At 44.2% G+C, this 22,134-nt stretch overlaps 1 protein-coding gene across 6 annotated transcripts in view; it reads right to left on the minus strand.

The window, feature by feature from the left end:
- Positions 1-701: 701 nt before the first annotated feature.
- The window catches only part of ephb3b (eph receptor B3b), a 56,574-nt gene continuing 35,141 nt past the window's right edge, over positions 702-22,134 (minus strand). Inside the window, exons 5-16 of one of the 6 annotated variants that reach the window (XM_085433220.1) lie at positions 21,013-21,348; positions 18,062-18,186; positions 17,411-17,573; positions 16,932-17,040; positions 15,376-15,428; positions 15,098-15,220; positions 12,587-12,834; positions 11,786-12,001; positions 10,639-10,788; positions 10,136-10,335; positions 7,044-7,199; positions 702-4,914 (exon numbers count right to left, since the gene is read on the minus strand). In XM_085433220.1, coding sequence (XP_085289346.1) covers positions 4,806-4,914; positions 7,044-7,199; positions 10,136-10,335; positions 10,639-10,788; positions 11,786-12,001; positions 12,587-12,834; positions 15,098-15,220; positions 15,376-15,428; positions 16,932-17,040; positions 17,411-17,573; positions 18,062-18,186; positions 21,013-21,348 — 1,988 coding nt within the window. In that variant the 3' untranslated portion in view covers positions 702-4,805. Of the gene's footprint in view, positions 4,915-7,043; positions 7,200-10,135; positions 10,336-10,638; positions 10,825-11,785; positions 12,002-12,586; positions 12,835-15,013; positions 15,221-15,375; positions 15,429-16,931; positions 17,041-17,410; positions 17,574-18,061; positions 18,187-21,012; positions 21,349-22,134 lie in introns of all 6 variants that reach the window. The other 5 variants (XM_085433219.1, XM_085433218.1, XM_085433217.1 and 2 more) reach the window with 5 other exon arrangements.

Raw genomic sequence — 22,134 nt, forward strand, 5'->3', positions numbered from 1 at the left:
GCCCCACAGCGTGAAGGTCTTGAGTTCAATTCCACCACTTGGCCAAGGACTTTCTGTGCACGGTTTGCATACTCTCCTCATGTTTGCATGGGTTCTCTCTGAGCACTCTGGCTTGTCCCGCAGTCCCAAGACATGGAATTAGTGGGGTTAAGTTAACTGGTTATTCTAAATTGCCCACAGAGTGGGATCTTAGCTCAGGGGCAGCTCCAGGCCTCGAGTGCCAGTGTCCTGCAGGTTTTAGATATCACCCTGGGTCAGCACACCTGAATCAAATGATTAGTTCATTCCCAGGCCTCTGGAGAACCTCATGACATGTTGAGGAGGGAATTTAGCCATCTGAATCAGCTGCAAGGATCAAGGGCACATCTAAAACCTGCAGGACACCAGCACTCGAGGCCTGGAGTTGCCTACCCCTGGTTAAGCTAAACCTGATTTGTCTTTTATTTTTGTAATTTTTATTTATTAATATGTTTTTCTTTCTGTCCTGATGAAGGCTTTGATGTTGCTTTACCCAAGAAGACATGCTATTGTCATTACTTTAAAGCCCTGGGTTTGTCACAGTAACATTAAATGTTTGTAACGGGCAATAATTTGACTGCAAAACAAGTGAGTGATTACGAACTGGCATGGCATAAAATAAGAACATGATACACGTCCAAGTCCACAGGCATAAATTATCAATTCAAAACACAACACAAAGGCTTCATTTCTTAAATAATTTAATGCAAAAGGGTCTTTTAAAAATATTTCTACAAGAATGCATCATCACCTTTTAGTAATTTCTTGTTTATGTCTGCATCATTAAATACATCTCAATCCTTTTCAAAGAGGAATCAACAATTGAGTCTATCAGTTCTTCATTCACCCCCACCTACCCCCATTTCACTAAACATGTACAGTACTCTCTGAAACATGTCGCTTACTTTTACGAGGGTGTTTAAAAGTGGCGAGAAGACATATGCGTAGTGAGAAGAGAAGACAGAAGAAAAGACAGTACTGTATATATTTATTTAAAACACAACTGAAGAAAAAAAAGCTAAAGATATATAAGTGAGGGGCGGGGGTAGGGGCGGGGTTGGGAGAGGGCGGGTGAATGTGCTGTGGTGGATGATGTAAAATGTAAAGAAAGGCAGGAATGTCTGGATAGTTTAAATCCATGTGGCACACAAGGAGATAGCGGACAAAGCCCGATCTCTGATGATGAAAACGGCAATACTTTTCTAACATATGGTCTCACACACAAACACACACACACATGCTCACACAGACTAAAAGTACCAGTTTATCTCAATTTCAGCATCATAAAGTCTGATAAATGAACAAAGAACACAGGAGAGAAAGCTATTTCCTCTCAGCGATGTTAAATACGAAACACTCTCCCAAATGTGTGAAAAATACACTTAAAGATTAATTGTTTGCGTTGATGTGGTTACGGTTTAATCTTTTAAATATGTGCAATGCTGCCATTTGAGCTCATCACTCATGGCCGGTTAACTTTGGTGAACCCAGCTCCAGGGTCCGGAACACCATGTGCACCTCATCAAGAGTTCATGCGAGCTCCAAAACTGTCATTTTTCATGATTAGGCATGTCTGCCTTCTGATTTCGTTGAGCCCCTTTATTCCCTGTTTTCCAGCTTTTTTTGCCCGTCAGCTGTGTCTCGTTTGGCACCGCATCCAAGTTGACAACAGTGGGGTTAAGCTGAGTGACTGAGCCCAGTGAAGGAAGTGTATGGTAAGAAACTTTGACAAATGAAAAAAGTGAGACTACGAGTCTGTTATTTCTGCTTCTGTCATATCTCAATGTCTATCGCTCTTTTCCAACAAAACAGTGTTTTGCATCATAAGAGGAAACAATATACTTGTGGAAAAAAATTAAAGCCTGCCAACAGATTCTACTCATGTTAGCAAATGTTGTCGCCGGGACTGACACGCCTGGTTGTGAGCCATCATGTCAAATATGCCTTGGCGACCTCAATGAAGTCTGACTTAACTGCAGAATTCCTATTTGAGTTTCTCCTACAACTGTTACATGTTAGTAAGCCCTTAATAGAGTGTACTAGCAGTAGTGACAACACATGTATGTGGAATGAGAACACGCAAAGGTGGGAACGCATTGTGTGCTTTGCATAACGTCCTCTTCATTTGAAAGAACTTATGAGGGGTTGGCACGCTCCACAGTCACTAACATCATGCTGTCCTTACATATCTACGGAATAATATTGTCATAATGTGCTGATCACCTCTGGAAGGTGACACCGGTGATGTACCTTGCAGATCCCTATTCAGCTAACTTGAAATACCTCTCTGTGAGGGGTGCAGATGGTGCAGTCTCAGAATTGTGGCTTTCAGCTACGATGAAAGGAGCTGCAGATTTTGACTGCGTGTCTGGGCTGTTGATCCTGCACTGTACTAATCGTGCACTAGCGGCATGAGCTGAAACAGGATGATTACAGGCCACAGAGGGAATGAAGAGCTCTAATGATGGGTCATCTTGCCCTGGATGTCTGTGTCAGCCGCATGCTTATATCCTTGTGAGACCCGATGGGCCACCTGCATTATTTTAACCAACAGTGACCAGCAGGGTTCTCCTCTGATGTCTCTCACGTGAGTATCGTTTTGTAGGAAAGTGCAGGTCACATGATGGAGTTCCACCTCTTGGGGTGGAAATGACTAGTCTGACACAACAATGCCTCTGGACCTGCTCCCTAATAATAACAGTCCTTGGTAAGATGTGTTGGTCTGCATTTAAGTGACTTTCAGGAGTGAAAATAATGTGCCTGGAAGACGATTAAGTACAGCTTCACAAACGCTCTTCATGTTGCGAATGAGAATGGATTCAGGGAAGCTTAATATCGAGTTTAAATGGCACACAAAAACTTTAACACACCTACAGTGAGTTGACCATTCAGAGGAAACCCAGACAAATGGTGTTCAACTCTTCTACCCTACTTCCTGACTTTCCCCACTTCTTCCTTTGTCCTTTTCTTCGCTCAAAATCAAACATTTCACAACAGCACGTCCGTTTTGTCAAAACACCATTTTTTTCTCTTGTTATTTATCTTATTTTTTGTTACAAAACATGTACAGGCTGTTTAGAACAACAACAAAAATACAATATCCAATTATTATGCAATTTCTCTTGTTTTAATAATCATCAATTCAATAGGTGAATCCTCTTGGGAGTTTCTCTTCCTTCTGATTGTTCCAAGTCCCCAAACGGCCTAAAGTCCTTCTGGGTGTTGGGGAGGGGTGTGTGGGTTGGTGGGTGAGGTACAAATAAATACATAGGGCAGGACGCCAAGAAATTAAAACAAGGATTCTGATTATTTCTAAAACCCACACAATAGAAAGTAGAAATTAAAGTGTCCATCATGGTTTGTCTTCAGTTTCTGCATGATGCATATATATATATATATATATAATTTCATATATATATATGTTTACGTCCAAAGTCCATTTTTTTGGATTCAATAAAAAAAAGAATGTTTTTAACAGTTGTCCACAGAATATAGCATAAGTGTTTCAGATATATTTGCTCCTTATCACAGTTCAGTTCATGCGTAAATTCTCCATGGTGGCAAATAGCGGAAGCCGTATTGTACAGTATATTTGTGTGCAACTCGCCACACCCGCACATCCAGTCGCACTTGATCACACATACAAACCCACATGCACGCACGCTCACATACAAAAATACACACAAAAGGCCAAAAGGGTCTTTCTATTTTGTTGCCACAGTCCTCGTCTCCCCCCCAGTCGTCACCGCGTATCCAGCGGGGGTACTTCAGTCTGACCAGTCGTTTTGAAACCACAAATCTCCCAAAATATGATCAAGAAAGAAAAACATTAAAATAAAAAAATCTGACAAACAGAAAATATGGTGCAGACAAAGGAAAGTAGAAAAGCAAAATACCAGGTGTAAAATGCAGTTGATGAGCAGGTGTTCCCACACTGGGAAACTATCCTGAGTCACTTCAGGTCAGAGTGAAGAGGTCGTCTCTGAGCTACCGAGGATCCAGCAACCAAAACAGGTGTCCAGAAATATGGCCGCCTCCCTTTGACCTTTATTGACCTCCGTCACTCCTTCGACCTTTAGACCGCAGCCCATCATATTGCCCTCCTCCACCACCCCACCCTTTTCCAGCAAGTGCCCTTTTAGATAACACACCTTCAATATGAAGATGGAGAACAACACACATGCACAATAAAACAACTTCTAGCAAGGAAAAAACAAAACAAGGAAACTGTCCTCTCGCTCTCTCGTGGTCTGAAACACTTTTTTTTTTTTGCGTTGATTTTCGTTATATGTAAAAACGTTTTCACTTTTTTTTATACAAGGGTCTTCCTTCTTTCCTACATAGATCATCCAGCAGAGCTGGGAACAGGAATCAAGGGGAGGGGCTCTTGTGTGAGGATAAGAGTGTGACATTTAAGTGACAGGACTAAGGCCAACTCCACTACAATGCACATGCATGCAAACATCAACTCACTCCAGAGCTGGTGAGGCACGCGTAAGGATATACGGGGGTTTACTATTTCTCCTCTTTCAAAAACACACAAGCTCCGATTGGATGGGGGGAGAAAAAACAGAAAACTAACAAAAAATGCAGAAACAGGAAATGTAAGTGGTAATGAAATAAAGAAAGAAAAAATATTCAGAGGCACTGCAAGCCAGTTTCGTAGTGTCTAATTGGCAGAGATGGGTCAGGCAGCTAGGGTTTTCCAGTGGCAATCTCTGGCACAGTTTCTCCCCCTTTTTCCGTCTGGCTGTCCTTCGACTGCATCGGTTTGCGTGTCTTCTCACTCACACCTGGACAGGAAGTGTTTGGTTCATCTGTAGTCTCATGTCCTGAATGCTACCAAGAATTTTCTTCTGATGGCCAGCCAATGTAACCCCTATCCGCAGCAGGTCCCTGTGAGCGAAGAACAAAAAGGAAACAAAAAAAAAAAAGGAAAAATGAGAACAGGTGGCTCAGTCGTGAAAACAAAAGAAAAGAAAAGAAAAGAAATAAAAGAAGGAAAACATCACATGAAGCTGAAGTGCAAATTTCACTGTTCACCACAAGTGAACACATACTCGACCAGGTGGGAACGCAACATAGGCCTCACCTTGGCGATGGACCATAAAATGGATTCTGAGAGTGAGGTAACAAAATGGGAGCACTCATCTGAGTGTTAGTCTTAATGCATGATACCTTTGTTACCCAGCAGGTGGGCATGAGGATGTGAGGCGAGCAGCAGTAATGACAGTTAATGATTAAAGTGCAAACTTCGCTACTGTCTGGCAGGTGGCAGACTTCACAGAGTCTATACCCGTCTGTCACTTGGCGAGAAAAAAAACACGGGAACACGGAAGCAAAAGGTTTTCTTCATCAACAACAGCCTTTCTCTGTATAACTACATGCTACTTTCAGCAGGTAGGTCCATCTTTCAACCACCCAATCACGTGGCAGCAACTCAATGCATTTAGACGTGTGCATATGGTCGAGTCAACCTGCTGCAGTTCAAACAGAGCGTCTCCATTGCAAAGCTCGGTTGTCAAGTGACTTTGAACGTGGCAAAGTCAGACGGGCTGGAAACTGCTGATCTGCTGAGATTTTCCCCGTACAGCCATCTTTAGGGTTTACAGAGGATGGTTTAAAAAAGAGAATTTTTCCAGCGAGTGGCTGTTCTCTGAGTTAAAAATGCCTCCTGCGAGTGCATCGAGCTGATGGGAAGGCATCAGTTACTCAAATACCTACTTGTTACAACAAAAGTATGCAGAAGAGCATCTCCAAATGCACAACAAGTTGAACCTTGAAACAGAAGACCACACTGGGTGTCACCCCTAAGAACAGGAAACAGGGGCTACAGTACGCAGAGGTTAAGTAAAACTGGACCATAGCAGGTGCCTGGGTAATGAGTGTCAGTTTCTGCTGCGACATTTCGAAGGGTCAGAACTTAAAACAACATGAAAACATGGATCCATCCGGCCTTATGTCGATGATTCAGACTGGTTGTGGTGTAATGGTGTGAAGGATATTTTCAATGTCAGTAATTTCATACTAGTATAAATATGTCTATACATACACTTAGTTGACTTCTCCAGATAATAGCTGAGGAGAGAGCAGACCATCAGCTGACCAGCTGACCACGAGTGCTCTGCCTCTGTACGCGTCCTGTCCCTTCTGATCTAATATAACCTACAGACAACATGCTTTCTCACTTTATGAGTTTCTCTGCTTCAAAAACAAAGGTATACAGTGAAGTCTATCACTTAACCAGATATGTACATAATCGCAGGTACACAATTTCGCAGCGCACATCTGTCCTCTCGTCACATTCGAGTCGCCACAACTTCACACAAACAAATTCTCCCCCACCCCCCATATTTTGCCAACCCCATCAGCACAGTGACGGAGGATGAAATGATAATAAATGGGCACCATTAGAGGAATTACTGGCCATTAAGGGCAACAGAGAGCCACAGTACACCACACCTGTCAGCCTAGCCAAATTGAAACAAATTACTCCCACCTCCACTGTCTATTATGCACCTAATGAGAATGATTTATTTATCATTATAATCCTAATTCATTTATTTAATCATCACTGGCCTGCAATTTCCATGGTTTCCATTGCATCATTTCCTGTTTGTAAACATGATCAAAGCTGAACCAAATTGCAGTAAAGGAAACAGCCGCAGGAGTTAGCTTAAAAATTGTAGGCTGCGGTGCTGTGCAATCGTGTAACGGTGATTTGTTTGCTTCTAAAACGGGCGACAAAGTATCAGTTTCTGAGCAAGCAACTTCTGATCAACCAAATATAATCACTTTGTTATCTCTGACATCTTCAATTATTAAACTAGTGTTCAGCATATATCAAAGTATGTGAGCATACCTACTGGAAAACAAATATAAATGTATTCTTTTTCTTATTCTGTGATATCTGAGTTGGTTCAGAGACCTGTTTTCCGCATCTCATCATCATATTTAAGTGTTTTTAATTTGACTCTGAATCTCAGTCCCGCTCAGGCGTTGTAGACCTGAGTAGCTCCACTCACTCTGCTGTCATCTGGGCCACCAGGTCAAAGGAAGCAAATCCTGCGTTGACAAAGTTGTCACGGTAGCGGCTCATCTTGATGGCATCCAGCCAGTCCCCCACAGTGGTGAAAGTGGTATAGTCTGGCACACAGCGGTCAAGCAAGGGCTGAGAAACCCTACATTAGGGGACAGGGGGGAAGGGAGGGAGGAGAGAAAGAGAAACAGAGAGAGAGAGAGGGTTAAGGTCGTCACTCTGTGTGCCTCTACCGGCCAACCTCACCCCCAAACGCCCCCCGCTGAGCGCCACCTCTCCATTTCTCTCCTCCTCTGTTCTCCCCCCCCTCCTCCTCTCCTCTCCTCTGTACTGAGTTGTGTGCAGGGGCGAGTGGAGGGGCGGGGCGAGGACCCAGGGAATGTACAGGGTGGGTGAGGAGCAAGTTGTGACTGTGGAGAGACTGGCTGGAGGCTTGGGTGGTGGATGTTGGCGCAACAGCTGGTGAGGGGAGGTCACGTGTATTCACACACAGAGCTTCAAATCTAGCTTAAACCAGCAACAAGTGTTAAAGAAACCAAGTGGAGATCGTTTTAGTCAGGAATGCATCTGCCTGGCAGCATCGGTGATGGTGATAATGTTAATAACAATGCAGAAAAGTGCCTTCTTTATGAAAACCTCAAGAAATGAAAACCTGGAAATATCTGAAAAGCTCTGTCTTTGTGTTTTGCGTCTCGTTCTTTTTGTTGCAAAGAGATGTCGGTGTATTGTTTGGGGACTGATGAAAGGAGGAAAAAAACAAAAGATCAACAACAACTTGAAATTCAATCTGTGTGGTTGTACTGATTGCACTATTAAACCATCTACAAACGTGCTTTAAATCTGATCTGGAAAGATTGGACTCTTTGCGGTTTTGCAGGTCAGTTCAAATCAAATTTCGTCCGGCTGTGAGAACACGAGCTTAAACGACGGGCTGGGAGCCATATGCCTTTCAGTGCATAATTACCAATGCATAAAATGATACACTGTGTGCAACACGAGTCCGCAAAGGTGGAAATATTTTTTAAAAATTGCTTTCAGGAAAAGAGGGAAAACACTGAAATGTAAACACAGATGTCACTCACATGTGTGCGCGGTTTCGCATTAGCGCCGACTTGCAATGTTGGGGACTCTGGAAGAAATGACTCACAAACTCATAGTTCATGTGTGTTTGACAGCGCATGAATGTGATTAGTTGCGCAACGCTTCCCTCAAACGTCTTGAAAACATGTCGGAGGGCGCTCTGCGTGTTGCTGCGCACCTGTTGACAGCCCCAAAAGGGCTTCTTTAGGGGAAAAAAAGAACCTAACCTCCTGCGCTGATCAACGCTGCAGATAGAGAGGCCACCTTGGGAGTTTTAATAAAACAGCGCAACAACTCAGAGCGAAGCGCAGCAGATGAACGACAGAGGAGGTGGAGGTGGAGAGAATGTCCTGGGATGTGAAGGGAAAAAACAAGAAAGAGCACCACTGTCTCCACTCCTTTCTGCTCCGTTGATCCCTGTCATCCTTTTTGATGGCATTAGATTCATTAACAATTAAAAGGAATGGAGAGAGAACGAGAGGGGAAGGAGAAAGCACACGGAGGAGGAGGAGGGGAGTTAATAACAGTGATACAGAGGCTCCATTGAGTGGTGTAGATGGAGTGATTTTTAATAAGGCCTGTGCTTGGGCATCCAAGCCCTCGGGCTGTCGTTAACGCACGACACTGGCTTCTCTTAATGGAGTATTGTTGGTCCTCCCATAAAATTGGCTTCAAAAGGGGTCCAGACTTATGCTGGCCACATGTTAGCCACAAGCACAACGCAGCAGGAAGGCTGGATAGTGCTGTGAGCTAGCTAGTGAGTCCACTACGAGCCGAACTTCATGTCATAAAAAAATGGCTGCTGCATTAGTCAGTGGTTTGGCCTTTTATGCAGTCATTGTTTTAAAAAGTTTGTTGTTTCTTTCTTTGCTTGTTCTGACCGATTGAGCTGCAGCAAAGGATAGAAATCACCGAAGCTCACGCGGGCAAATATTCAGTCAGGTCAGGCATGTGCAACTCCCGCAGTCAAAGTCTTTAATGTCAGACAGCGTTAGCTAACCTCCAGCCACCCTTCAGTGCCGACCAGGACGACTGTAACATCTTTTACTCCTCCCTTGTTAGGTCTATCGGCAGGAGGCCACCTCTCTGCTGGCCCATTTAAAATCTCGTTAGTGGCTAATTAAAAGGCACTCTCATCTCTTTTTTGCATCGCCTTAATCGGGCTAATTAACCGCAAGCTTAATCTTCTAAGAGCGTCGCTCCTGTGGCCAACCGAGACCCTGGTTTCCCCCTTGAGCACAACCCAGGATTGTCTCTGTCCCTCCCTCAAGACAGAAAGACCCCGATGCAGAGACAGATAGGTAGGTCAGCCCCATCAGCTTTGTGCCAACTCGTTCCTCCAAATTCTTTCCAAGAAACCAATTGGACGGAAAGATAGTTCAGCTAAATGTAGATGTGACACGTCGAGCTCCCAGCTGGCGATAAAGCTGCTTTAAGGCTCGAATTGAGCAATGGTAATTTGGATTTGTATAACAGCTTACCCTGAGCTTGTGCAAACTAAAGAGTTGAATGAGATGATATCGGAACAATAAAAAAGAAGCCTGTTGCAGATGATTCAGGAACATTCATATCCACTATTTAAACTTAGCAATACTTGCAGAGTTCTCTTCCCTTGGTGCTAATGAAATTGCCTGACCAGCACTCTCTTTACTGACTGAGTTTCTTAAATCAATAAACTTAACTGACTGAAGGTTCTTGTTATTATATTACACCGCAAAAGCCAAGCAAGCCTAATCCGCCATATGACTCAGGAAAGGTAGTCATTACTAATATCCATTTATGCTATGACCATAATTATGCATTATTAATACACAGAGCATTACACTTAACAAGAGCCCTCAGGGGCATTTAGAAAAACACCCTCACATTTAAAGTCCCCTTCTATGATAACACGTTCCTCAGCATAAACAAGCATTTACTGCAAATCTCCACTTGACATGGCCTTCATACTAATTTTGACTTTAACGTGACCAATGTGCTTTTTATATTAAGGCTTACCCCGAGGACTGTGTGCTGTTGGTGACTACTTTGAGACTGGCAGCATTGCGAATAAGCTTATCCAACGTGGCCACGATCTGGGTGAATTTAGGTCGTAGGTTCCTTTCTTTCACCCAGCAGTCCAACATGAGCTGGTGCAGAGCCGTCGGGCAGTCCATGGGTGGGGGCAGTCGATAGTCCTGCTCCACGGCATTTATCACCTGGGGAAGGACAACAGAGAAATCCCAATCACTTCTAATCACAGAGTGTAGCGCAGAGGGAGGGCGGACAATGCGAGAGAGGCGGTCGATGGAAAACAGCACGGCAGAAGAGAGTGAATGGTGGGAATTATAAAAACCGGGGATAAAGAAGGAAAAAATGGCTTTGGTTATTCACAGAAACAAGGGCAAGCAAAAGTTGGAGCTGTGGGTGGATGTGTGGTGAGAAAAAGAATGGCTCTTCCACATAAATGGAAGAAGAAGGTGGTTTCTTATATATAAGCATAAATTCTCTTGTGATCTTACATCTTGATTGCTCATGTCCCAGTACGGCCGCTCGCCATACGACATAACTTCCCACATGACGATGCCGTAGCTCCAGACGTCGCTGGCAGAGGTGAACTTCCTGTAGGCGATTGCCTCTGGAGCGGTCCAGCGAATGGGGATCTTCCCTCCCTGTGGATATGCGAATGAGTAGGTGAGCATGAAATACTGGAGAGATGGAGCGCAAACACAGAGTCACACACATACAAGAGGGAAAGAGAGGGTGAGAAAAAAACTATCCAAGGGAAACGTTGATGCACAACAGATGGGTGCATGCCATAGAACCCAAACACCGCATTCACACAAGGTTAGTCAGACGTTTACAGACAAATGACACGTGCAGAGAGGTGAAACTTTAAGGATATGAAATGTGCAGCACAGTGCATTTTTCAGTGTCATTGTTAATCCTTTTCATTCAACTATGTACCCGATAGACAGTTGCTGACTCATACTAGGAGTGTCTCTTGGAGTAAAGAGCACAAAAATGAACACAACTGCTTCCTGCCATAAGGAGAATTGACCTTCTGCACGCCTCCTGACATTGTTCTGTGCTTTATCTCCTTCTTTGCTTTACTATACATGGATGTAAAAAATGGTCAGCGTCTTTCATATCGGGCCGAATCAGAGCTGAGAAGAAAAAAACAAAGCTGTCTTTATACCATCGTTCATATTCATAAGTCTATTATCCTCAGTATACCCTTTCAGACATAAATCCCAAACTGCTTTGCCAGTTGAAGAATATTAGAGACTCCAGCAATTTGTCAACAACCGATTTTGTAACGTTTCTGGGACTCTAAAACAAATCATGTGTAACACCTGCGTGCGATTGGAGGTACTCTTGTGATCTTTAAATTTCACGTATTCATTAATGTCATTAACTGGATCATTCCACACCCTTTAATATAGTCTTCTATACCCTTAACTGTTCTTAATTTGTCCACATGTCTGTGCCACAGTGACAAGAAAAACCTCTGATCTTGTGGGAACAGACCGGGCATTTATTGGACACGATGATTAAAAGAAAACAACAATAATGGGTTGATGTTGGAACAACATATGTAGCCTTTTTAAACACAGGAATACAGACAAACACAAAAAGCAGTCAAATGTAATATATCCACTAACTCACCAGTGAGCTGGTGTAGGTTGGATCTGTGGGGTCATCTTCAAGGAAACGAGACAGGCCGAAGTCAGATACCTTACACACCAGATTACTGTTAACCAAGATGTTACGGGCAGCCAAGTCTCTGTGCACGTAGTTCATGTCTGACAGGTACTTCATGCCTGCTGCGATCCCACGGAGCATGCCTACCAGCTGGATCACTGTGAACTGCCCATCATTGAGCTAGCAAAGGAGGAGAGAGTGACACGTATGAACTGCATTGCAGATCAAGGATCCATTTTCAAAGGAGAAAACAGCCTGTGTGCCTCTTCTTTCATGGTTTAGCTCATGGTTATTTCATGGTTTAGCTCTCTATATTCAGTGTCTTCTACACTTTTTTATGTCCTCTTACCTATATCTTTAATCTCTCATCATCTCACGCCGTAATCTCCTTCTCTTTTCTACATGCCCATTCTATATTCTTCCATTCTCCATTATCTCTGTATCAGCCCCCCCTCTTTTCTCTGGCAGACAGTGTATGATGTGACTTTGAGGCAGAGATTCATTGGAGACTGAGCTCTGTAAATGTCACCAACTGCCAGAATACAGGATTTGTAAGATATCCATAGTGAGCTCTGCAGCTGCACTTAAGAAGACCTTTTAAGGTTGCAAAGACAGTGAGATAACTGCAAACAAAAATCCAGCGGCTTTGGATGGGCTTATTTACCCAGTAGTGTTGCATCACTCATAAAATCACATTTTATACAGAGTAACTAATTTTAAGGCTATTCTGGTGTGTGCTTGTTTTTTTAATTAGTTTTTTCTCACCCTCAGAAAAGAGTCCAGTGCTCCATTCTCCATAAACTCGGTCACAATCATCACCGGACGACTTTTGGTGACCACACCTTCCAGGCGGATAATGTTGGGGTGGTCGAACTGGCCCATGATGGAAGCTTCAGATAGGAAGTCTCGCCTCTGCCTGTCGGTGTAGCCCACCTTGAGAGTCTTGATGGCTACGATGATCTCCCGGCGCCCGGGCAGCTTTAGGCGACCGCGACACACCTCCCCAAACTCTCCTGCGAGAGCCCAGGTGAGACAGCCAGAAAAACAGCAAAAGAGGAGAGATGGAAAGACAGACAGAGAGAGAGAGAGGGAGGGAAGAGAGGCATGACGGAAGAGTGGAGGAGAGTGGGGGGAAAGAGGGAAGAGGGGACAGTTAACTGGTTAGAACCAAGGAGCCAGGGAAGGGTAGCTGGGGGCAGAGTGGGACAAGGGGGTGTGGGACTGCAAGAGAAGCCAAGACTCTAGGCCAGTCTTAAGGGATTGTGATATAAGGGGAGGCATACAGTGACTTTATACTGTTAACTTACATACTAAAAGAAAAACAAATGGTGAGTGAAAGGCATAATGGCACAATGTGAAATGACACAGGACTGGGAAAAAAAAGCATAACATTTTTAGGGTAAAGTTGGGTGACATTATAGGCCAGACTTAGGGTGATTACGGGGAAAGGGGGGTCAAGGGTTTGTGGGGGGGGGGGGGGGGGTGCTAAGCTTCAGAGGGGCCGGAGAAGTGAGCACAGGAGGAAGAGATGGGTGGAGACAGAAGCTTGGGGGTTGTGGACGCTTTATGTTTACACTCTACACCAAGCGTGTGCAAGAAGCCAAGAAAAATCAGGTGATGAAAGTGATGCGTGTCAACACAGGTGCAAAGGTAACAAAGAGGGGGAGGTCAGGGAAGGCGGGGGCAAAGGGTTGAGGGGCATGGAGGGATGGATTGAGGAAGGGGGAGAGGAGAGGAAGGGGACAGGGAAGACAGGGGTTGAGGGTTTGTCACTTTAAAGGCGAATGCTGGGGAGCGAGGGTTTCAAGAAGTTGCCTCAGCAGTAGAAGAGCTGTCGTAGTAGTAGTAGTAGTAGTAGTAGTAGTAATGGTAGTAGCAGAAGCAAGCGATTCCCATCTCTGCCATCACAACGTCTTCCTTTTTTGGCTCAGAAACATATGCTAAAATATCTGAACCTCACATGGCACAGTCCTGTAGCTTTTAGGCAGAGATATAACTGTCAAATATATCAAAGACATAAAATATTTCACTGTCTACAACATCATGTGAGGGAGGGTTTCTAAAACAAGGGGGTTACAACCACATAGTGGATAGGGTGTGAGTACCAGGGAAAAAAAGGTCAAACATAACGATCCAGTAAAAATCCTCTTTTTAATTAAGAGGTTCTCCGGATATAAAAAAGTGGGCAGGGTTACAGGCAGCCAATCCTGGACTTGGAGCAATTTAATATATTTTACACCCCAACCAGACAGATTTAAACCTCTAGAAGAGTACAACAGATAAATATTAGCCATGGCTCTTAGAGACAGGAATTCCCCAAGCTTACACACACAAAACCAGACACAGAGCCAAAGAGCTGGACTTTAAGTCCTCTAAAGTACATATCCATTACAATCACGCCCTCGCAGGTTCACACAGTGCTCATTAAGGCAATCGCTGGCCAGTAAATCTCTCGATATTTCACAACATACACAAGTTTGTGAGCTACAGCAACTACAGTACATTTTCACATTACCTTCAGTCTTCCTTCTTTTAAAATTTCAATTTCCTTTGCATCAGTTTTGAAGTGCAGAGTAGTGCAATGAGGTATGAAAGAAGTAGAAAACAAGCCCACTTTAAGAGGTAGATAAGGTATCCTACAGCATTCCTGCCAGTAGCCAGATATAATTACCACTAGAATTACAACATCCTGCATTATTTCAATGATGGCAGCTGCTGAAACTCAAAACCTTAACGCTCAGTGTTTATCTGTGCACACGAAAGTTCAATAAGTGTGCAAAAAAACAGGTTTGTAGCTTATACTGGAAAATACATGCAATCAGATGGGATTAAACTCTCCCCTAGAGAAATAAATCCTGTCTGTATGGGGTTGTGCTTTTACAAAAATTTAATCAGTTATCAATAACTCTTGTGCCATATTTATTGCATTGCTCCCATTGCAGGATTGGGGTAATTTTTGCCTTTTAGGACATGGGTGAAAAAATAATCTACCATACAATGGGTATTAAAACTAGTTTAAACGCACACGGCGTGGTAAACGTGGGGGGTGCTAGAACTGTGAGTCACACTAACACAGTGCTGGACATCTGGAAGGCTAAAAAAACAAAAAACACAAAAACGTTCCTAAGAGGTGACGGTATGCGGTAGGGAGGCGAGCAAGAAGAGGGCTAGCGATGAATTGAGTGAAAGTACCGCTTGGTGTGAAGTCCTCTAATGGTATGGCCTGGAGGTGACTAGCAGTCTTCCCCCTGTAGCTCAGGAGCTTTGGTGGGTTACCTGCGCCAATGACCTCCTCGATCTTCACGCAGGACACATCGATCTCCTTGGCAAACTCGCGCACTGCCTCATTGGGGTCCTCGTAGGTGAAGGGGTCAATGTAGACTTTCATTCCCGGCGTTACTATTGGGGATTCAGTGGCAAGAACAGGAAAGTGAATCTCCGTTGCCAAGCAATAAATATTCAATGTGATATCTGTCTGATCACTTCTGATGACAGCGAGAAGCACAGACATGCTGCCGTTGGAACAGGCAAGCGAGCTTAGCGGAGAGACTTACTGTACTGCTGCAGTTTCTCTGTGTACTCTGACTCTGAACCGTTTCTCTGCTTTCTGTTGAGAAAGATGAAAACACAAACTGAGTCACGTGGTCCCTGCACAGTGGGACACAAACACTGCTGAGGAACAACAGCACGGGGAGAAAACAGATCCCTAATAACGCCTAGTTGTAGCGTGAGATGCAGTCGCACTGTGATGTGGCATGGTAAATATGTGTAGTCTTTTTGTGCGCTGGAAGCAAGGGATACGCTGATAAAGATTGTATCAATGCCTAGTGGTAAAAATGATTCATACTCGGGGACTGTAGCGCAAGTGTAAACAAAAGGATATCATACTATTGTCTGAAGCGGCAAGTGAAAGCCATTCACTCTCAGTTCCCCCCCCCCAAAAAAAAATGAGCAGCCGTGACAAAAGCGGACTCAAACAGCAAGCTCAGCTGTCTCACTTTCCTCGCCCCGCAGACATCACACTGCACATTTCAATTCAATCTTGCTCTCTGGTTGTCAGTCTCCCTTTTCTGTTTTTATGAACTTATTTACTCTTGTCCTCTTATAGCCACTCAGTTCCTCCAGCTTCACCTCCATGCATCTGTCCCTTTCGCACCCAGCGGGGATGGGGTGTAGGCTTGGATACGGAGCTGGGTTGTTGAAATCACATGTTAATGTGCTTCCTTTGTTGTCTAACCAGTAACCGGGGCAAAAAATACCCGATGGTAATTTGCATTTTATTTTAAATTCTAATTTTCTTCTGGTATATGCCGAAGCTGTGTATTTTGTATCATTTCTATTTTTCTCCCTTCTTCTGTAGCAGTCAGAGCAGTGGCTAAGCCAAGACCCTGAGAGAGAGAGAGACACAATGTAGCGGTGTGAAAATTAGGGAGAGCGAAGAGGCAGGAGGGAGAAAGAAAAGGAGGGGGATCCAGGGAGATTATTATTCAGTCTAGCATGACCGATGCCCACGCTTGTCAGCAGCTGCCTGAACTGGCTTGCAGAGAGAACCCAAGTGGGCACCAGTCAGCAGTGGGTGCCAGCCTCTCGCACATATAGACACCCTCGCACGGCATTTTCTGCTTGACAAATGAATGGTATAAAGGATAAATGAGTGCGGTTAGACCCAGCTGATGTAGTGTCAGACTTTCTGAAAGGTAAGGGCAGCCACTTGCAGCTTCCCAGTCAATTGGGCTCAGCAGACAGGGGCGCATCTGGGTTCTTTGTGGTCGGGCAAACGCACAGTTGATTCTGAGTGCTGGGCCGTGAGGGCAGGCCTATCAGGCCCAACAGCTGCTCCACCATGCTGTTTCCACTGAGCAAAGTAGCATTTTGGCCAAAGCTGTTTACTATTCACAGATTCAGAAGGCTAATCTGGCATTCAGTGGGCTCACAGGTGGCAAAGCAATCCGCTGAGACTGTTCCGGGGCAGTTTGGAGGACAAGCAAACAAAGCTGACATTTGAAGCTATCTCGGTGTTTTGTTTTGTTTTTTTCAAATTGACGGGAAAAACAACAGTTTGGCACCAATGCTTCTGTAAGCCTTGCTGTTTTAGTAGCAGGATTCTCACCTCAGGCAGACAATAGCGATGACCACAACTGCAATGATGAAGACTAAGGTGGCGGTGGCTGATCCAACGATGAGCGGCAGCTGTTCCTGCAGCGACTTTGGGGGGTCAGCTTTACAAGATTAAAGAGAGAAGGTGATCAGTTAGTTAGTCAGTTGCCGCAAGCATCGACCAAACTAGCTGCAATCCAGCTCAGTACAAAAGTACGAGGTTTATTAATCTGTATACAGAAGAATCTGCACATCCTTTATAAAGTAGAGGAAGGGTATGGCTGATACACAGACTGGCTGACCATAGGTACATTTTCATCAAATCATAAGTCCGTTACAAGAATTTCAGTTTTTTTCGTTTCTCGCATATTGGCTTCTTACACTATAAACGCTTGAAAAAATCCAACACATCTATAAGCTTTGCATTGCACTATTTGTACAGACATATCCCAGTACATCCCCGGGTAGTAACGCAGGCGGGGTGTAACGTACTTTGGAGGTTGGTGCTGAAGTCGGCTGGGCTGCTGTAGCGACCGTAACCAGCGACTGTTCGAGCGCGGACCTGCACCACGTAAGGCGTACCAGCCTTAAGACCTTCAATGCGGGCGTTGCTCCGTTGGGCAGTCATGGTATGGGCAATGGCCTCACCCTGATCCTGCACATACAAATACAGGGATTAAACAACGCACCCCTGCTCCTCATTGTTCCTTCTCTAAAAGTTTTGATGTAGGTTGACAAAAAATATATAAAAAAGACAAGACCAAGAGAGAGAGAGAGAGAAAAGGAGTGCCATATCATAGCTGGTATGTTAATCTGACAGCAGAAGACAGCATATAGTGAGGACTGTGCTCTTTCCCCAAGGAAAACTCTAAACTTTCTGGGGTTTTAGAAACTTTTTAAGGCATGGATTGACAGAGGATGGGAGGGAAAAGAAGAAAAGGGAAGAGTACAACAGGGAAGGGATTGGAAGGATAGAAAGAGATGGAAAGAGTGGAATAAGAAGAAAAGGAAGCCTCACGGCCAACATGTGTTTATCAGCAGAGCCATTGTTTTCCACATTTACAGAAACACAGATGATACAGAAACCATGCGAGTCACTGAAATTGGATTGAATTACAGGCGTTCTCTAACATCGGCGCTTACCTTCTCATGGTACTTAATCTCATAATCCAGAATGATTCCGTTGGGCTTCTCTGGAGGCAGCCAGGATAGGCTCATGGTGCTCGCTGTGGCCGCCATCAGGTGAACTGTGGGCACTGCAGAGGGAGCTTCACAGGGGGAAAATAAATAAAGGGAAATCCGCTTTATTTATTGTTTTTCGTGTTATGTCTTTTGAAGTTCTGTGCCCTTTGTCTGTCCACAGAAGCCCAAATACAAAGTCTTAGCTGTGAGCTTTGTGAAAAGCTTTGGCCACTAGTTAGTATGCAGAGCCATTCCCGACTAATGCTCAAATTCTCCCTCCCAGAGTCCTAGGGGAACGAGAGGTTATGTCTAATTCTCCTGTAGCAAGAGAATCAAACTTTAGAAACTGATGGATAAGGTCCATGCAGTTCCCTCTGTCATATATTAACGGCGGGCGAGCTAAGGAACAGCCGCACATACAGAGTTTTGCACGTATGTGTCTGTGCACTTGCTTCACTGCTGCTGAGCTGTTACTCCACAATCTCGTTGAAATGTTTGAGAGGAGCTGTGCTTTCCTTTTTTTTCTCGGCTGTAGAAAAAGATCTTGTTCTTTAAGTGCTGCGCATGAATATAATATACAAATACAAAAATGTGCACACACCATACAATCTAATTATTTTATGAAACATGTAATCACTGGAGTTTCCCATGCTTAGTTTACACGTGCCGCATTAACAGTAAGCCCATGCCGCTCTTTCCTTTACTCCCTCCTCCACTCGGTCTACCCTTTTAACTTTACTTCACACCTTCCACTGTCTATCTCCACTATTACCTTTACTTGAATATAAATAATACACTTCCTGCTTTTTCAGTGGACTTTTCAACTCTTTTGCTTATCTTTCACTGCTACGGCCCTCCATCCACCCCCCCTTCCTCCAGAGTTTTATGACTTCTTCACAAGATGTCCTGTCTAACCAAGACAGATGTGCTGATAATCACTTCTGGTCAATAAGGAAAGTGAAGTGAAGGAAGTCAAGTGTTGCACAATAATATTATTCGATACTGTACCGCACTCATTTTAGGAAAATCCCTGGATCAGTGTTTCTCATTCCCCCATACCACACACCAGTTTTCGCTGGCTTTGTTAAAAACTTTTACATCCCATTTTTACATTCTTTCATCGTCCCCATTCCATTTCCTTTCTAACCTCGCTGCTTGTCTTGGAGACCAGACAACCTTCTGTTGCTCTGTCTTTCTTTCTGGTGTCTGCACCTCCCCTTTCCTGAGTTTTCCCCTTCCTTGTAAGTCCCATCTATTCCATTTCTCCTTGTCTCTCTTATTCCCCCAGAAGACAATGCTTCCTAGGCAGATCCCCTGGTTACTCTAGCCAAGGGATTAGGGGCCCTCCTCCAGGAGGAGACGTTGGGAGTAACCATGGAGGTGGCCCCAGGGGCTTATCACCAACCCAGTATTTATTTTGATTCTTAAAAGGTGACTGCACATGCAGGGATGGTCTTGGGACTACACAAATGGATAATCTGATCACAGATGATGCACTCTTGCCCTGTTCTTTCTCTTCACTGCTCCCTCCGCACCCACCTGACCCCAAGCACCCAAGGGTGGACACTTGTCCCTGTCAGCCCAGCGCCAAACCTCCCCATGAAACAATGAGGCCCTCATGTGGGGCTGGTGGGGCCTTTGGGTTCCAGACTCACAAAAAGAAGGCATTCCTAAAGAATCTTTTAGGAGTAGGCACACAAGGTCAAAGGTGAGGAGGACAAGGCCATGGAGAGAAGGAAAAAGGGTGGGGGAGGAGGAGCCAAGGAATAATCCTTGGTGTTTACTAGGCTAGCCGAAAGAGCAAACTTAACACAGCAGCAAAGAGTTCAATTTACAAGTAAAAAGAAAAACTGGAGTGAGTAAAAGTACATCACTGAGAATAGTGAGATTTCCTAGGTAACTGAAAAAATGATCATAATAGTCCCCCAGCTATAGTGTCAAACATAAGGCTCAGTGGCCAAAGACTCCAATCCAAGGAGGGCGTACATTCTGGACTTTAAATGTATTTGGAGTTTTTCCTTCTGATAAAGACCGTTCATATTGCACCAAAGTAGTTAAGTAATAAACAAACCATTTAAAAAAAGAAGAGTTCTTGTTTTTTACAGTATGTCCACAAAAAATGTGAATTAATGGAAACTTTCTAAACCTTTCGGATTTTTTTCTGTGATTTAAAACATTTATTCCTTATAATTTTAGCCCAAAGAATAATGCTGAAAGCTTTCTTTCATTTACTACAGCAGCTTTTCTTTATCATGTGGAAAAACTGAGACATACTGTTGAAACTGCACTTCTTTTTCTTATATTAAGGTATCTTAGGATACTTATCCTTTTTCACTGACAGGTGGAGTGTTACTGGTCCAATGCACGATATACAATTATTCTGACGTCCCTGGTCTACAGTCTCCCTCCATTTATTGATTTATTTTCATCACTTGGCTTATCAATAGCGGGTTCTATTACTCTGTATATCTATATATACCAGATGGGTTTAAAAAAAATCATCTCAGCTCTGATTGCTACATTGGCCTAGTTACTGTTTTTGCTGAGAGCTGAAGGATCGGTGGGTTGGAACCAGTGGGCAGCCAGAATACTAAAGGTTCCACACTTTGAATATACACTGCCTCGCTATTGCTATTTGCAGTGGTGTTAGCACAGAGCATGCTGTGGGCGTGTGAAAAAAAGGTCGCTTTCTAAGCTCATTCAGAAGAATGTCTTCCTTCTCAATCCCTGTTCAAAGGAAAAATATGTAGCACACTCCTACATACATACAAGAAATTGATCTCTGCTTTTTAGGCGCAGAGCGTATTCTCTGACATCCTTTTGTGTCTTTTCCCAGCCTTTGAAAGTTGGCATCGCCCGAAACATCAATGCTGATCTTTGCCAGGTAGCCACAGTGCTGAAGCTGCACCTACCGGCCTGATTTGTGGTGATGTTCACGGCGGAGAACTGGGGCGTATAGGGGCTCTTGTTGGAAACGCCGTTGACCGCCTGGATCTCGAAGCTGTACTGTGTGTGGGCTTGCAGGTTCCGGACCGCCACACGCCGCTGGGTCAATCCCAGGTGGCGCGGTGAGATGTCCACGTTGTCGTCGCAGCGCGAACACATTCCCCGGTCGGGGAGGCACTTCTTACAGATGACGTTGTAGAGGACATCATCGCGGCCGCCCAGGTCACGAGGCTCGCTCCACTCCAGCACGAGCGAGGTTTCGTTGACGCTGGAGATGACGCTGCGTGGGGCAGACGGAACGGCTGCAAAAGGAAGGATGGGATGAAGAAAATAGGTCGCAATGAGAATGCATTCAATCTCCGTGCACAATGGGTGTAAAGAAATTTGTCCTGGTGACAGCACAGAGACATCAGGACAATAGACAAAAGATTCATACTGGAAAGCACAGTTTATATATCATTACACACACATGCATTCATTATTCCATAACTGCGCTGCGGTATTAGTACATTTCTTATGCATTAACTAGACCATTTTCTTTTCTTTCACTGTAACAAGAGACTGTTCCAGCAGTTCTTCATTAAAAAAAAGAAAAAAAGAGGACAGGAGTTCAAATTTGAATTGCATGCTTATTTCCACTGTGTGTCTGTGTGTACAGAGTGCTTGGGGGCAACGAGCAAGACAAACTATTGGCAGAGTCTTGGCAATTCTTATCCAATTACCGGAGCCTTATCTCTCACTGCACTGTGGGAGAATCAGCCCCACACCCCAGCAACAGAAAAAAGGATCTTCTTTCTTCACTTCTGAATAAATTCACCCCTCAGTGTCTGTTTGCTTTTAATAGAGCCAACAGTAAAAAAAAAAAAAAAAGATAAAGCTCACAAAAAAACAAGTGGGTTTCACTTTCCGGCCGTAGTGGGGCAGAGACGTTGTGAGTGCAGGTTGGTGGGAAGGGGAGGGGTTGGATGATAAAGTTGTGGATAACGCTGGGAAAGCAAGCAGACTTGTTTGCTGTCTGTGTGGCGTGGCAGGAGCATTGTGCTAGGAGCTTTTATCAGCAGTTGATGGAAATATCCAAAGACGTTTAA

This window comes from Copadichromis virginalis, linkage group LG15, assembly GCF_057382275.1.
Source record: "Copadichromis virginalis isolate Kocher_CV1m ecotype Utaka linkage group LG15, C_Virginalis_male_GT1.1, whole genome shotgun sequence".
NCBI lineage: Eukaryota > Metazoa > Chordata > Actinopteri > Cichliformes > Cichlidae > Copadichromis > Copadichromis virginalis.